Source organism: Balearica regulorum, chromosome 17 (genome assembly GCF_011004875.1).
Source record: "Balearica regulorum gibbericeps isolate bBalReg1 chromosome 17, bBalReg1.pri, whole genome shotgun sequence".
In the NCBI taxonomy this organism is placed as follows: Eukaryota; Metazoa; Chordata; class Aves; order Gruiformes; family Gruidae; genus Balearica; species Balearica regulorum.
The window spans coordinates 7,183,406-7,198,424 of NC_046200.1; the positions used below are offsets into that span (position 1 = coordinate 7,183,406).

Consider the following 15,019-nt stretch of genomic DNA (forward strand, 5'->3'; position numbering starts at 1 on the left):
GGCAGAGCTAATGGGTTGGGTGGAAGAGAGACAACTTTGGCAGCTGAAAATTCCTTCTGCTAGTATGTACTGCGTGTACAGTGAGAGAGTCCCCCCCACTGGTACAGCAGGAGAGTCTTTGGAGGGTGAACAAGGTCTTAACAGGGCCCACATGAAATGCATTAGGATAAAGATTGTGATCTACTCTGTGGGCAGTTCAGCTGTCTTAAAGCTTTCTTAAACCACCCGGCCTCCTCCATCTGTGCAAAACATGAGGATTGTGGGGCTATTCATCATTTGGCTAAAGGAAGCAGAAAAATGGGACTTTTTAGGGTATGTCCTGCCTCTGATGGCTGCGAGGTGTTCATCTATTGAATCCTCAGCCTCCTTCAGGCCTTTCTTTAACTCCTTATGAGCACTACAGCAAAACAGGGTTCTCCTGAAAGTGCAGGGGCACTCACGTACATGTTCCCGAGTGCTGCTTACTGCAGAAGCGCAAGTAGAGATCAGATGTTTAATGTTTAAGAACAAACCAGAAAAACATTACCCAGAAGAACAACCAAAACACTCTCTGAAAGCTCTTCTCTGTTTCACAGCCATACTAAATTGAGTTGGTAGAAAATGTGTGGTAGATCCAGAAAGCCGTAGCAGAAGGATGCAGTACCTCAGGTGAATTTTTCTTATCTGGGGAGCATCGGACATGCTGGTAGTATGTTTTGTGTAACAAAAGATGCACTGTTCTGATGCGGGCGTAAAAGGCTGTTCCTTCTCAGTAAACCAAACAGCTGCTTCTGGCAAACTATCAGCCCTGGTTTATCAGCAAAATGTTGTTTCTAGCCTTGTACAGCTCGGTTTAGAGGATCGAGCAGAATGATGAAGTAGCTGTGCTGAAGCCAGTGTTTGTTTTCCTCTTGAATTAGCAGTCCCTTGGAGAGATGCAGCAGCAGCTGCAGGAGAAGGCACTGGCATCTCCTACCCAGGATTCCCCCGGCTTTCTGCATGGATCTAAGGACTCTGCCGGAAGCAGCAGTAAGAATTCATCCTGTGACACAGATGACTTTGTTATGGTCCCAGCACAGTTCTCAAGTAAGCTGGTTTCTGGAAATGCAGACGTTCTAAGCAGAGGGGGATGTGGATGTTAAGGATAGTTACTAGAAAGTTGAAAGAGTGATTAAACCTGTCTGTTTTGACCGAATAACAGGAACGGTTTTGTTCTGAAGTTGGAAGAGACATCTGTCTCACTGGCTAGTTTCATAGGATACTTTGTAATTACCTTCAAAGATGGGATTTGAGAGTAAAGATTACTGGAGGACCTCAGTAAGAGATTGAACCTGGAAATCCAACTGGAAAAGAAGATAAGTAGGCTCCCAGAGAAATGTCTTTCCCTCACAGAAGCTGTTCCCAAGTCATCCTGTCTTCAGTTTCACTCAGCATCACAGTCCAAGACAGGATTTCAGCTAGCAAGCTGGATTTTACACTTGAAAAAAATCCCTGAGAAAAACTAAAAGATGTTGGATTTTTCTTCAAAGATTTTTAATTTCATTTTAGCACCTCTATGTGTTTATACTTTGATAGGAGTTGCTTGAAAATACATACGTACATAGAGGCCAGGGCCCCAGTTCAGCCACATGCCTAAGTATGTCCATGCACGAGTCCTTATGCAACCAGCAGAAGGATATTGTTCAACCTTGACCGTGTGTATGATGCTTTGCCGAGTTGGGACTTGGTGATAAATGCTGTGATTCCTCCTTTCACAGCTGCACTACTTGTCTTAAAACAGGAATTTGGAGTGGTAGAACTGGAATCTGTGAAAGGTCTCTGCTGTGCAATCCTTATGATAAGGAAGAGCTCGGTGGTGGTTGTATTTTTCCTGGGAATAGCAATGGGACCGGTATACACTTGTCTTGTGCTAGTCCTGTTTCCAGTGTTCAGATGTTTTGGCAAAGGCACAAACTCCCCTGTATTGTGGACCCAACTGCCAGCTCATTTGGCTGCCCAGGATTTTTGCCGCTTAGGACATGGATGTTTCAAAGCCCTACGTGCAACATAAACCACTGTCTTTTTACAAAGCAGCTAATTGCTTGCACCAAGTGGGTATATACCTGTTGCCCCAAATCGTTCTGTCAGGTTTTGGCCCCCTTCCAAAAGGGCTTCTTTTCAGCCTAAATTTTGCAAAACTTCAGGGTGTAAGGATCAGCAGCATCCGCATCAGCTTCAGCCCACATGTATTTAGCAAAATGCTGACTTCAGAAACAACTCAGCAGGTTGTGGAGGAGCAGGAAATTCTACCCAAAATCTCAGTTGCTCTGAATATATAAAGATTTTTAAGAAAATGATCTTGAATTAATACGTTTCTGTACTTCCTTGTTCCTCAGGTGATTTAACTGCTGAGGCTGCAGGAGGGAAACCAATCCAAGACAGTCTGATGTACAGCGGGTAAGAGCACCAAGGCAACTGAAATGGTTTCGCCACTGGAGTGTACTGTGTGTGCATTAGGGACTTCTGGGTTCTGGTGGGTGGGAGGGGAGATGTTGCTGAGTTAACTTCTGATTCAGGGATGAATGACCGTTTTCAGTTTGACCATCAGCATGTGGCAGCCGACTGTCAGAGTGTATTTGGACACCATGGCAGTCCCCAGCGCTCCTACGACTAGACTCAGCAGAGGGTGCTGGGCAGACGCAGCTCTGTTGCTGTGCTTTGTAGGGGAGGAGCAGGATTGGTTCCCAGGCTCTGACAGCTGGGTTCTTTCTCTCATTCTTCAGGAGTTCTCTGGTGACTTCAGCGGGCTTGGAAAGCCAAGGAAGGACACCATCTCCTTCACCCCCATACAGCAGTTCTCCTAGCCCATCCAGGTGAGAAAGACTGTTTGGTGGTAACTATGCAATATTGATTAATTAAACACTTATTGGCTTCCAGGAGGGGATTTTACAGATGTTGGTGTGCTGGGCAAGATCCACATCTCCCCTTTAATTAAAGAGTAATAAGAAACACCCAGGAGAAACTCCCCAGCCTCAGGCACTGAGCAGTCCCAACTGCGGAGCCTGTCTCTCCCTCTTCTGGCCCTCAGGAGGGGCTAGAAGAGAATGCGGTAGAGCTGGAATTAACTCTGTTCCCTGGGGAGCCAGGGATTATTTTCAGGCAAGAAAGTAAATGTACCCTGCTGGCATGTATGTGTATGTACTGCTCATCCTCTCTGTGCTCGGCCTGCAGAGGCGATGAGTATTCCAGCTAAAGACCCTTGTTTCTAAATTCATGCTGTGAATTAGAGCACAACACTTCAGCCAAGGCTAAAACTCCTATGGGCTTGTGTTACTGGGCAAGGCATAGGAGGGCAAATGTGAAGGAGTGTTGCTGTTCTCCCCTTGCTGTGGAAGGACAGATCTGAGCCTACTTTGTAGTTTGCCTGAAGTTCCGAGAATCTCCTTGCACTATCTGTCTAAAGCAATGCTGCTACATGGGCCTTGTTTAGTAATGGAGGATGCAGGAGCAGGGTAGCAAGTGCGAACAGGCGTGGTCATAGGTTCAGTTCCAACTAACCGGTTGCTGTAAGCTCAGCTTTAGCCTTTAGAAATGTTGTAGGTGACAGCTGATCCCAAACAACAGCACCAGCTGCCCAGCACCACCAGTGCCTCCAGACACGCTTATGTTGAGAAGATGTTAATGGTCTGTGGAAGGCAATCCCGTTGACTCTAGAGCTTGAAGCTTTAGGGTACATGCTTAGCTTACAGGGAGCTGGCGGTGTTGCTTCTCACCTCACTCTTGCCTACCAGGGAAGCGAGACAGCTTTCATCTTCTATTCTGTCAACGTGGCACCTGTTGGGGGAGGAGAATTGAAGGGGATTTCACACTGGGAGATGGATCACCCTAAAATCTTTCTTAAGAAGACAGTGTAGTCCCAGGCTATGTGTTGAACACACTCGCACATGAACAGAGCCCAGAAAATGACAAAATGTAGCCTCAAAGCATAGAAATTTAAAGGAGAAGAATATAGCTCAAAGCCTTGCTGACGTGATCAGATTAATTGGCAAGCATGTACCACAGTGTGGAGTTTAATTGCATGAGGCTTCTTATGCCATCGCCTGCTAAGCTTTTTAACAGCTTATTCCTTAACTGATTCCTTTGCATTCTGGGGATCAGTATTAAAGGATTTGGCCTTGTTTCTGGACAGCAGTGAGCGGAAATTCATGGAAATTGACTACAAATGCTACTTACTTTTTACTGTTCACCATTGTCTTCACCAAACCGGCCTTGTTATATTCTACTGGATCACAAGGTGGCAAGTCAATGCCAGTATCTAAACATGTTTCTGCTCTCGCTGTCCTTCCTACTCATTCCCAGCAGCTTCTGTGGAGCAGATGCCAAACCCTCTAGTGCTACTTCCCTCTTTTCTATCTGCTTTGAAGAAACACTGGAAAGTTACTTCCTACCCTGTCCAGGACGGAGAGTAGGACATAAGTAATGAAAGATGGGAGCAGTCACTCCAAATCTAGCATGTAAAGCGTGATCTTTGATCTGTCCCCTGAAAGTGCTTTGACCTGATGCCACCCATGGGTTTCAGTGCCCTTCACTGCAGATGTCCTGAGGCCCGTTGGTTCAGCATTTGGCTTCACTGACGCAGAGGACTCCTGATTTTTCTCTCTGTCTTTGCTCACTCGGAAGCAGCAGTTCTCCCGTTCATGTGTGGCTCTAGGCTAGCAAGCAATGCTGGATGCAGTCCAACTAGGACAGAAAGCAAAGGCTATTTTAGAGTGGCCAGCAGTGGGTTTTCCTCGGAATGTCGTAGGAAACACTCTAGAGCAGCTCTCTTTGTTCTTAACTAAATAAGAGGGTAAGGACTAAAGGCAGAATTAAAATATGCTGACAGTTGAGCTTTTTTTTTTTTTTTAAAACACTTCCTTGTTGAAGATGCTTAATAAGTCTAATGAAAGGTACTTCCTTGGATGTATCCCACAGCAATGGATTTAATACCATTTTGAAAGAACTTTTAATTACTGCCACGTAATTAAACTTCCTGTCCTAGCTTTATCTCTTGATCTTTGCAAATTTATGGTCAGTCGTCGTCTTTAAGGCTTGAGGCCAATTGGCTTATGTCACCTCCATTAGCTTATGTCACCTCCATTAGCTTATGGACGCTTTCTTTTGCAACTTGCACCTTGTGGAGAAACACGACTCTATAAGGACTTGTTATAACTGTTAGAGAGAGGTGGGATCGTTTCACCTGAGAACTTCTTTTCCCGCAAAGGATTTTGGCTAGATAGAAGAGAGCGTGTTTGAAATTTATGTTGAAAATCAGGATTATATATAAAGTGTGACATTAACCCTCAGATTTCTTGGTTAAAGCTCTGTTCACTTTATGTCTGTCTGACTCCATGTCTTACACTGATGAGAGGCAGAGACACCAAAGTCTCACCCTTCCGCTGAGCAATCAGAAGCCTTGAATGCCTTTATTTTATGGTATGTCAATGAAGAATCAAGGCTTCCATGCTGCGTTTTAGAGACAGACATCAGATTAAAAGTCTGTTCCCTTGGTGGAAGAAATAAGGAGGAATGTATAGAACTTAAAAAGATGAGTAGTCATGTTCAGAGAAGAATGAAGAAATCGGAATCACGTTTCAGTTATGTGGCTCTCTTGTGATGGAGGAGCATCTTCATGTGCACAGTGTGGAGATCTGCAGACACATTCCTGCAGATCAGCGTTGTTCAACACTGTCACTGTAACCCACAGGGTACTGCTGACCCTCTCCGAAAAAGAAATTCTGACAATGGGATGCCTTGCCAAATAAGATGCAAACTCTTCTCTCTTCCCCTGTGCATGCATGTACATTCTTGCTGAATTAAATATCTCCTTTCATCTTATGTAAAACACTTCCACTTCGAGTGTTAGACCCGAAAAAGTGATGCTTTCTGCTTCTCAGGGGCAGACCCAGGCGTATGTCCTCGACTGACAGCAAGGAAGACTGCAGAAACCTTCATTACCAATAAGGTCTTTAATTGTGCAACATCCCTGCAATTGGTGTTGGCAATTGTAAATAGCATTGCCATGGCAATTAATCCTAGAATTCTGGAGCCTTTGGAAAAAGACTGTAGGCAACCACTTAGTTAAATGTGGTGTTTGCATGGTTTGTGTATAGCATGGTGTACAGGCTAAGAGTAACAGGGGAAACTGTCACCTGGGGGAGCAGATATCAGACATGAGCTGATTAACCTGCTTGGATGGAACTAGAACGAAGTCTGAAGTTTGCTGAACAGGTCTGTCCCATTTCATGTGTGTGGTATAGATACCAACTCCTGTCCCCCAGATTTATTCTCTCCTGAGTTGCCTTCTCCACCCTGTAGTTAACTTGCAAATACGCTGATATACACCACAAGTTTGTATTCTCTTCGTGGCGGGCCGAGACTTTCATGGAGATGCCATTGCTGCCGCAGTGCCTCTGCATGAATCACAAGTAGCTCTTGGCAGCAAAATCTTTGCTAGTGTCCTTTGTGAGCCACAAACTTTTAGCCCCTATTAAATGATGTGCTCTTTGACTGTGGATCTGCGGTGTTGGAAACTAGGCCAGTTGTGGCCTGAAATAGCAGGGTTCCAATTTTCCTGGAGGGAGTGGTGTGCTTGGGTGTATGTTTTAACTTCAGTCTGTGGGTGGGAATCGTGCTGGAAGAAAGGTGCCTGTTTTCAGGAGGTGTGTGGTGCCACTTCCCTTTGATACGACTTTGAACTACCTCCCAGTGTAAACCCACAACCCGAGAGCAGCCACGGGGCCGCTCCCTGTGTACGGTTGCTTTACGAAGAGAAAACCTCCAATTACCTGGGTGAAGGCCCACCCCTTACAAGAACCTTTCTTTGTGTGTCTCCTTTCAACAGCCGGCCAGGTCAGTTTTCTAGCAGCAAGTACGGACACTCTGTGCCCATTCCGGTCCCAACGCAAATTCATAACTACCGGCGGATTGAGCAGAACCTGCAGTCTCCCAACCAGTACGCTTCTCCGCGGTAAGTGCTGGGGCTGGGAGGAGGGGGTAATGTCAGTGCAGGGGCTCTTGTAGTGCAGCGTGGGGGTTGTAAAACAAAGTGCTTTACAGTTTGTCCTGCGTACCTGTAAAAATTTCCCTCTGTGATGGGCTCTCCCCCTTGCTGTAGGGAGCCAATGTGATGTGTTATGTGGTAACATAGTTTTGGGGTATTTTTGTAGCTGTGTTGAGATTCATTTTTTACCACATACTGTAAATTTTGTCTGTGTGTGCGTATGTGAGACAGCTCCCGTCAACTTTCAGTGCAGGCTGAGCCCCTTTGAGTCTGGCAGCTTTCCCCATGCCAGCTATGCATTGGGTGTCCAAGCAGAGAGAACTATCCATCTGGCAGATGCCTTTATAAAAGGAAAAAGTTGAGCTAAACAACTAAAATGGATGGGGCTGCAAAACTTACCTGACTTTACCTTAATTGGTTCCTGTAGCTAGTCACACCATAGATGATGCGTCTTACACGAGTTGCATATTAATGCGGTTATGCTATGCAGCCAGGACTGATTAAATCACGAGCAATTTATGCCTGTGAGGCAGAGCATGTTTTCTGAAGGCCGTCAGGAAGACGCAGATGCCAGCCTCCAGCTGTACAGCTGACCTTCTGAGTTCAGTGGTAATGCCGTGTACATTCAAGACACACCAGGCTTCTGTCTCTCCTTGTGTATAATTTCTGGTTCTTACAGGTTTGAAATCTGGGTTGGCAGCAGCAGCCCAGATCGTAGACTTGTTGGAAGGAGACTTGTACAGGATCTTAAAGAGTTTGGACAGCAGGGGCATTGAAACAGAAGTATCTATGGGGTGTCATGTCTTTTTTTGGATGAGTTGCTTTGGTATCTGGATTAGTTAAAGTTTAGATTTCAGAAGTAGGGTAATACCTATGGCAGCCTAAGTTTGGCCTTCAGCCAGCCTAATTCAGGGTAAGACTTATTCAAAGTGGAACCAGAAAAAGAGAAAGGATATGTTGATATTAATCAGGGATCAGCAGAGAGATTGTTTTGTGCCAGTGTTACTTTAATACTATTTCATGTTCACTTTTTTGAGTGTGTGACAGGTTTTGTGGTAAGCTCCTTCCTGTTTCCTACATGCCTTGTATTTTTTACAGCAAAACTTGTGGACCCTGTTAGTGTTGGAACTCACAAGAGTCCTGGCTATCCATATGACGTATAAAGTGAGAGCTCTGGAGAAGGTGCAGAGGATGCACCCAGCCACACCGTGCCTACCCCAGACCTGGTGATGGGTGGCTGAGTTGAGGTTCACAGCCCGCAGCTACCAGTCAGGGATCAAACTGTCACGTTTTGCTCCTTTTAGTCACCACTGTGTAATGGTGAGATTAGCATCGTCCCTGCAGAGGAACTCGAGGAATGGAGGCAATCAGATGATTCACGCTCTGCTTTTAGCATCTTCTCAAAATCTCTGGCGTCATGGGTTTTTTTCTGCCCCAGGAAGCCGTATTTGTCTCTCACCATCACTTCCTCTAATCAGCAAATTCAGTAGACACCCTCCAGGGATGGAAGGAGAAACCTTCATCAAGTATTTAGTATGTGATTCCACTTTTCAATCAGGTGTATCAAATAGTCCATTACAGCCAAGTGACTTGTCATGTTTGCCAAGTCATTTGATTACAAACCTTGACGTATACTCTTGTTTCTGAAAAATCAACCACTGTCATCTGACTGGCTGGTGTATGCCTGTGTAATGTAGCTTGTTTGTGGATAGATGTGTTGCTTGTTGAGGTGGTAATTATGTGTGCATACTTTTGGCCACATCACCTGCCCTGCTCGTCTGCTTGCTTGCTTATCCCATGTCTTGTAGGGTGGCATTTGACATTCCACATCTTTCAGCAACTCCAGTCAGCTGGTGTGGTTTTTTTCCTGCAAGTTTCTGATAGCTAATACTCAGCCTTCTGGATGGCTCATATTCCGGAGAGTTAAAAACATGGGAGAGCAATACTTTCTGCCACTGAACATCTAGGTATCTTTTCACCTTGCCGGGTGTTCATTTCCTTGTGGTGTATTCATTTTGCTTCAAGGCCAGGCACTTGATGAGCATTAGGCCTCTGAATTTGGAGCAACCTGAAAATAAGTGATTTTTAGATTAAAATTTTAAAGGATTTCCTTTTTTCCAAGCATGTCAATATAACATGGATTCATTTGGCTGAGAAATGTAGTAACATATTGAAAAAGGGGGAGAGGGTGGCGGATCAAATTCTTGTATCTCAACTACCGAAATAGATTTTGTTAATAAATATTTATTTTCTGAAAAGTGGCATAAAGTAAAACATACACCTAGTTATTGAGTAGACATACTGACACTTCATCAGGATGACGGTGCTATTCCTGCGTAGTGTAGCCGTGCTTGCACTGCTGAAACCCATACGCCTTTGTTCCTTCTGCTCAGATACGTCTGGACAGCTTAATGCAGTGTCGCTGGGAGAGGAGGCAGAATCCCTTAGTGACAGCATCTTGCAGTGGCTTGAGGACAGAGGGGGTTTTTCAGCATGTGCATTGATTCCTGTCCAGAAAACCACCTACTGACTGAGATTAATGTTCTTTTAACAAGGGAAAAAATGTTTCCAAATTGAGAGTAGAATGAAGGATCTGATGAAAAGACTGTTTTCTCATATAGAGGAGTGTAAAGGGAATCTTGGTGAAGGAGCCTGCTGAGGCAGAATGGCATTTCAGTAAATAGAGTTTAGGTTGTGTGTTCTTAACGAGCGGTGAAAACATTAAAATACTGAGAAATAATTAATTAATATACAATAATCTCATCTCTCTCCAGAGTGGCTGTACCATTGTGGCTGTACTCACCTGCTAGTCTAGTTTCCTCTCTTGTTTCATTTTAGCAGCTGGATAATACTTGAGGTTCCTGCGTGTGTGGGCTGTACAAATTAATTTTAACTCCCTAAGGTGAGGCTTCACAAGAAGGTAAAGGAGTTTGGAGCCCAGGCAGTTCTGACTATCCAGCCCAGAAAGAAATTCCTCTGGGTAGTACTGAGCTGTTTCACATCTGACAGCCACACACTGCTCTGTTTTGCTCTGTGGCTTCTGATCTGAGTCAAAGCTGTATTCCAGAGCAGTGCCTTTGGCACAGCTTACCTCCGCATCGTACAACCTGCACTCACGGAGATTTCTACCTGAATGGCTGCTCTGATAAAAGAACAAGTGGCTCAGCACAGGAGGGACACTTGAATAAAGCCCTCTCAGGGCGTTCTGAAGACACTGCCTAAAATAAACACCTTGGATGCGGCAAGATATGAAACTCTGTCTTGTTCAGGATTTATTTCGATACCTGAAAGCATCTAAAAGTGACTTCTGAAAAATGACAGGCTTTCCCTGCTTACAGCTAAGCTTATCTTGTTTGTTCTTTTCATTTGTTTTGCAAAATTTTGTTTGGATTGAAACTCATGAGAACAAGGATTATAATCTTAATCTGTATTGGTGTAGTCCAGTAGTACAGTGGGATTTTGATCCAGAATACACAGCCGTGAAGCTCTGCTTCTGTGGAAGCAGCTGGGGGTGTGTGAGTGTCTGGTGATACTGTTCTCCTTACTACTCTTTACTGGCATCTGGAGTAACGTGTGTGCTGGTGTTATTTCCTCTAAGGTCTGGTACGGTCCGGAGGTCTAGCAGTACAAGTCCTCTTGGTTTTCCTAAAACTGGTGCTTCCCCTCCTTATCCTGGAGAGCATGGATCTGTGCCCAGCTCTAGAAAGCTCTCCTTTGGCGGTGCCAAGCCATTTATGCCATCACCGCAAGGTAAGATGTCAACTGACATGTTGCTGCCCTAATAAAATCACGTGCCTCTTTCCTGTAAAGAGGGACGTTATGACCAGCTGTAGCTGCCAGGTAATAGGGAATTCAGGTGGTTGTGTTCTCCCATGGCTCTTCTCAAGAGGTTATTTGGGAAGTGTTTTGGCCTCAGTGAAATGGAGAGGAAAATACCTATTAGCCCCAGGAGAGGCAAGCTTTGTTGTGGTGTCTGCATCAGACATTTTGCTGCCTTCTGAAGAAGACTTCTGTAAGTGCAAAGTATCTTTCTACTGGCTCAGAAAAAAAATGTAAGCCAATTGTTGACCAGCTTTGGAAGGGCTTGAACTTCACTGTTCAAACTGAAAAGTAGCTCTCTGAATACCTGGTAGCCTGATCCAGATGCTAAGAAGCAATTCAAGTGGAAAAGGGATGAGAAAAACCCCAGTGTGCAACTGATGCAATTCGCTGTTTTCTATAAAAGAACAGACTCTGGTGTAACTACCTATTCTTTATCCCTAGTGTCTCCAGTCCTGTATTTATTAGTCTCTGCTGGTGGGGAAATGCAGAATATTCATATTCTATTCTTCTGAATTAATATCACTGCAAAGTCAAACTGAAACTGGCTAAACTAATACCAGGCACAGCTTTTTTTCCATCCTTTAACAGGAGTTGTTAATCTTTTCACTACACAGCTAGGGTTGAGAAGATGGGAGAGATAACTAGCATCTTTCTATAAAACAGATGATGTATAGTGTTGTTATTGCCTATGGAAACTTAATACTGAATAAACTTTTTTTATTGTGTTCCCTCAAAGTTGGAACAATCCCAGAGCAGCCCAGCCAGACTGTTAGCCCCTCTTCTCTTGGAGTCGAAGTGAGAAGCCGGATTCCTGTCGCCGGTGCGTTGGTCCTTACCTTCCTTCATTATTCCTGTGGATAAGGCCAGAACCATAGTCTCAGGGCCTTCAAGGTTGGGTATGGTCCTTCAGAAGCTTCTCTTGATGCTTGGCCAGCTAGGATTTCTGTGCACTGGTAGGAGTCGGGGTTGATCCATTCACATCTCCTCAGCCAACCTCTTCCAGTGCTGACAGACCCTGTGTCACAGAAATTCAAATTTGTGACTTTGAAGTCAATGGATTGAGTGAAGGACAAGCATCTCAAAACCCCCACCTGCCCCTCTGCCAAGTGGCCTACTTGATGTGTAATTTCCTTGCTGCTGAACTCTGACAGTCAGGATCCCTTTCTCTGTAAGGGCTGCAGTGGAGGAAAGAAGCTACATTTCTATGTCCCTGTTGTGCCTGTGTCTTCCTCCTGTAGAGCCAAAACTTGATCAGGCCTAGCAGGTCGTGGTGCTGACCAGTGTGCCATCCTTAGCCATCCACTGAAGGTTTTGATCTGTGGATGTTTTAGCAGTGGATCCTGGGATGGGGCAGGCTTTTTGTGTTAGAACCAGAAAATGATGTGGTTTGTCACTGTGTTTGGGCCCTTCAGGTTCCTCGGCGCCCGAACACTCTCCTCGAGGGATGGGCTCCCGGCTCCACAGTGCTCCCAACCTGTCAGATTTGCATTCCTGCAGGCAGAAGATAACCAAGCAGCACTCTGATCCTCTTGTTGCTCACTTCGGTCATACCCCAGGCAGCCAGCCTCTGCAGATTCATGGCTTGCAGCACTGCCGGCAGCTCAGATCCTCACCGAAGCTGTCCGAGTTCATGCAGAGAAGCCCTTTGCCGACTATAATGGGCTCCCCTACAAAGGTATGCCAAGGAGTCTGCTTTTGGGTTTCTCACGGCTCGATCTTTTGGGCTATTTGGGGTTGAAGCGCTGCATGATCAGATAGCTCTGACCTGGATTTATCACCGCTTGTTCCCTTTTCTTCAAGGGCTGCTTAGTGACCTGTGCGAAATGGGGTAGTGTCCTAGTTCTTAGTGGACAGATCTCACTTGGCAGCAGTGTTCACCATCTGAGCAGAGTCCAGGGTTTTAAACAGGCAATGAAAAGGAACTGCCCAGATTAGGCAGAAGCGCATTAGTGAACTGCGGTGCCTGGGCTGGTTCGCACACAGCGACTCGGCTTGTGACGCAAGTGTGTGTCCAGTAGGAATCCCCAGCAGAGACGGCAGACGGTTAAGCAGGTGACAGCTCTGGTGTCTCATGCGAAGCTGGCACTGTGACAGTGTTTTCTCTGCTTATGTTAGGCTGCTACAAATTTTCAGGAGAGTCTGTTGTCCTTTCATTTTAGTGTTTCAGGGATTTGGAGCCCGTAACTGCATGGGGTGAGATTTCTACCTCTTTATTTCAGGCAGGTTGTTAAGCATGCAATTTAATTTTGATAAACAACTGGGGGGACAAGGGGAATCTTCCTTCTTCGTTTTAAAGAGAAATCTGTTTTTTTCTGTTCTTCTTAGGCTGTGTCCCCATTTGAGTTTCCCAAAACCCCAAGTTCCCAGAATCTCCTCACCCTCTTGGCCCATCAGGGTGTCATGATGACTCCGACCCGGAACAAGACCTTGCCAGATCTGAAGGAGATGGGTCATTTCCACTGCCAGCAAACTGGCTTGGGATTGAGGCCTGTGGAAGAGATCAAGGGCAGGTGAGCTGTAGTCTGCTTTATACAGCGGTGCTTCATTCCCTAATCCAGGATGGACGGGGCAAATTTCAAACCTCAGCTAACATTTAAGTTGTAATGTAGCATCTGCAAACTGCTAGCACCCTTGGGTTGCAAGCAGATATGATGCAGATTTTTAAAGTCTTCCTCTACAGGGGCAGGCCATGACCTACATTTCATAAAATGAAAGATTGTCTGGAGCTTCACACTGTGTTTAGTGTCCAGGCTTTCCTCAAGTGGGGATCAAGGATTTCATTATTAGACCAGACTCCCTGCAATTATGCGGATGTGTGCCTTGCTCTTTGTGGATGAGAGGGTGTTGTGGGTGTTCCTTGTCTATCAAACAGTGGCACCGGTCTTCAGACCAGAGATCTGTTTGAAAGCCACATGGAGACTCGTCAGCATTGCAGGATACAAAGTCGCTCACGTGTTAGTTTTTCTTACCCACCTCTCTGCAGATTGCAATTTTTTCCAGTGCTCTAAAGGAGTCCTCTGATAGTAATTTCCGTATCTTCCATCACAGAAAAATTGTGTTACTATAATGCTGTACTCAGTACTTGCATTACTGCAGGTAGTCACGGTCGTTGCATGCTTTCTGCAAGTAGCAGGAGGTGCCTCAGGTGCTCTGTTGAAAGAGAGAAAGAGCCAGTGGTTACTTCAGCTCCACACTGTTTGCTGTGTAGTGTTAAGTGGTTGTGGAGCAGCATTGGCACAGACTGGAGGGGAAATGAGCTGAAACCTTGCACCTGGTGACTTTCTGCATTGTTGTTGTATGTCCTCTTTAGATCTCTGAGCACAGGCAGGCTCACTGACCTGCTTCTGAAGGCAGCCTTTGGGGCACAGATCTCGGAAGCTGGCAGCAACGACAGCCTGAACAATGAGAAGCCAATGGAAATTGCAGGTAGGTGGGGAGGCCAAGCAGATCTGGCAGGATGTCCTGGTTTGGACTAGGGCGAACAGTTTGCCTGCGTGGCTCCTACAGACGGGAGGCTGCTTTTCTGATGGCTTTTGGCAAAGGAAGTGACTGCCATGCGTGAGGAGTGTAATGATGTTTGCTTTCTTTTGTGGAGCGCTCGAAGGTCTGTGAGCTACATGTGCTGCGTAATTGCTGGCTAGTGGTGTGATTTTTGTAGGCAGGGCTTCCTCTTTTGGCCCCTTCTGAATGTGATAACGTGTGGAAGTGGGGACTTTCTGCCAGGTGGTTCAAGTATGAATGGCTCTGCAAGGGTGGGTCTTCCTGGGCTTGCAGGTTGGGAAGCAAGGAGGGGAGAACAGCTGCAGCAATGCCTAACGCTGCCCCGGCTCGTGTCCTGTAGTCTGTGCCAGCCTGGCCCGGTCGTGTTCCCAGGGGATGCCTCCAAAGGGAGCGCCGGCCTGTGCTGGTCTCCCAAGAGAGTATGCAGGAATATAAAACTGCTGGGCGAGGCACACCATGCTCTGAGTAACTTTCCTGTAATGCCAGTCTGCACCTTTCAACTGTCTCCCCAGCTCCCTCAGGTGCTTACGGAGGGACCCTGCACTCTGGTGCCCGGGCTGGGGGCTCTGCCAGCCCATCCCCAGTGATTTTTACTGTCGGATCCCCTCCCAGTGGAACAACCCCCCCACAGACCACGAGGACCAGGATGTTTTCAGGTAAAGGGCTGATACCTACCTGCCTGTTCCAGTGGGAGTG

At 46.0% G+C, this 15,019-nt stretch overlaps 1 protein-coding gene across 5 annotated transcripts in view; it reads left to right on the forward strand.

The window, feature by feature from the left end:
* Positions 1-15,019, forward strand: part of ULK1 (unc-51 like autophagy activating kinase 1) — an 80,142-nt gene that overhangs the window by 52,119 nt on the left and 13,004 nt on the right. Inside the window, exons 14-23 of one of the 5 annotated variants that reach the window (XM_075770070.1) lie at positions 900-1,065; positions 2,355-2,415; positions 2,742-2,831; positions 6,842-6,967; positions 10,599-10,750; positions 11,559-11,642; positions 12,235-12,497; positions 13,148-13,332; positions 14,133-14,248; positions 14,836-14,979. In XM_075770070.1, coding sequence (XP_075626185.1) covers positions 900-1,065; positions 2,355-2,415; positions 2,742-2,831; positions 6,842-6,967; positions 10,599-10,750; positions 11,559-11,642; positions 12,235-12,497; positions 13,148-13,332; positions 14,133-14,248; positions 14,836-14,979 — 1,387 coding nt within the window. The remainder of the gene's footprint in view (positions 1-899; positions 1,066-2,354; positions 2,416-2,741; positions 2,832-6,841; positions 6,968-10,598; positions 10,751-11,558; positions 11,643-12,234; positions 12,498-13,147; positions 13,333-14,132; positions 14,249-14,835; positions 14,980-15,019) is intronic. The other 4 variants (XM_075770074.1, XM_075770071.1, XM_075770073.1 and 1 more) reach the window with 4 other exon arrangements.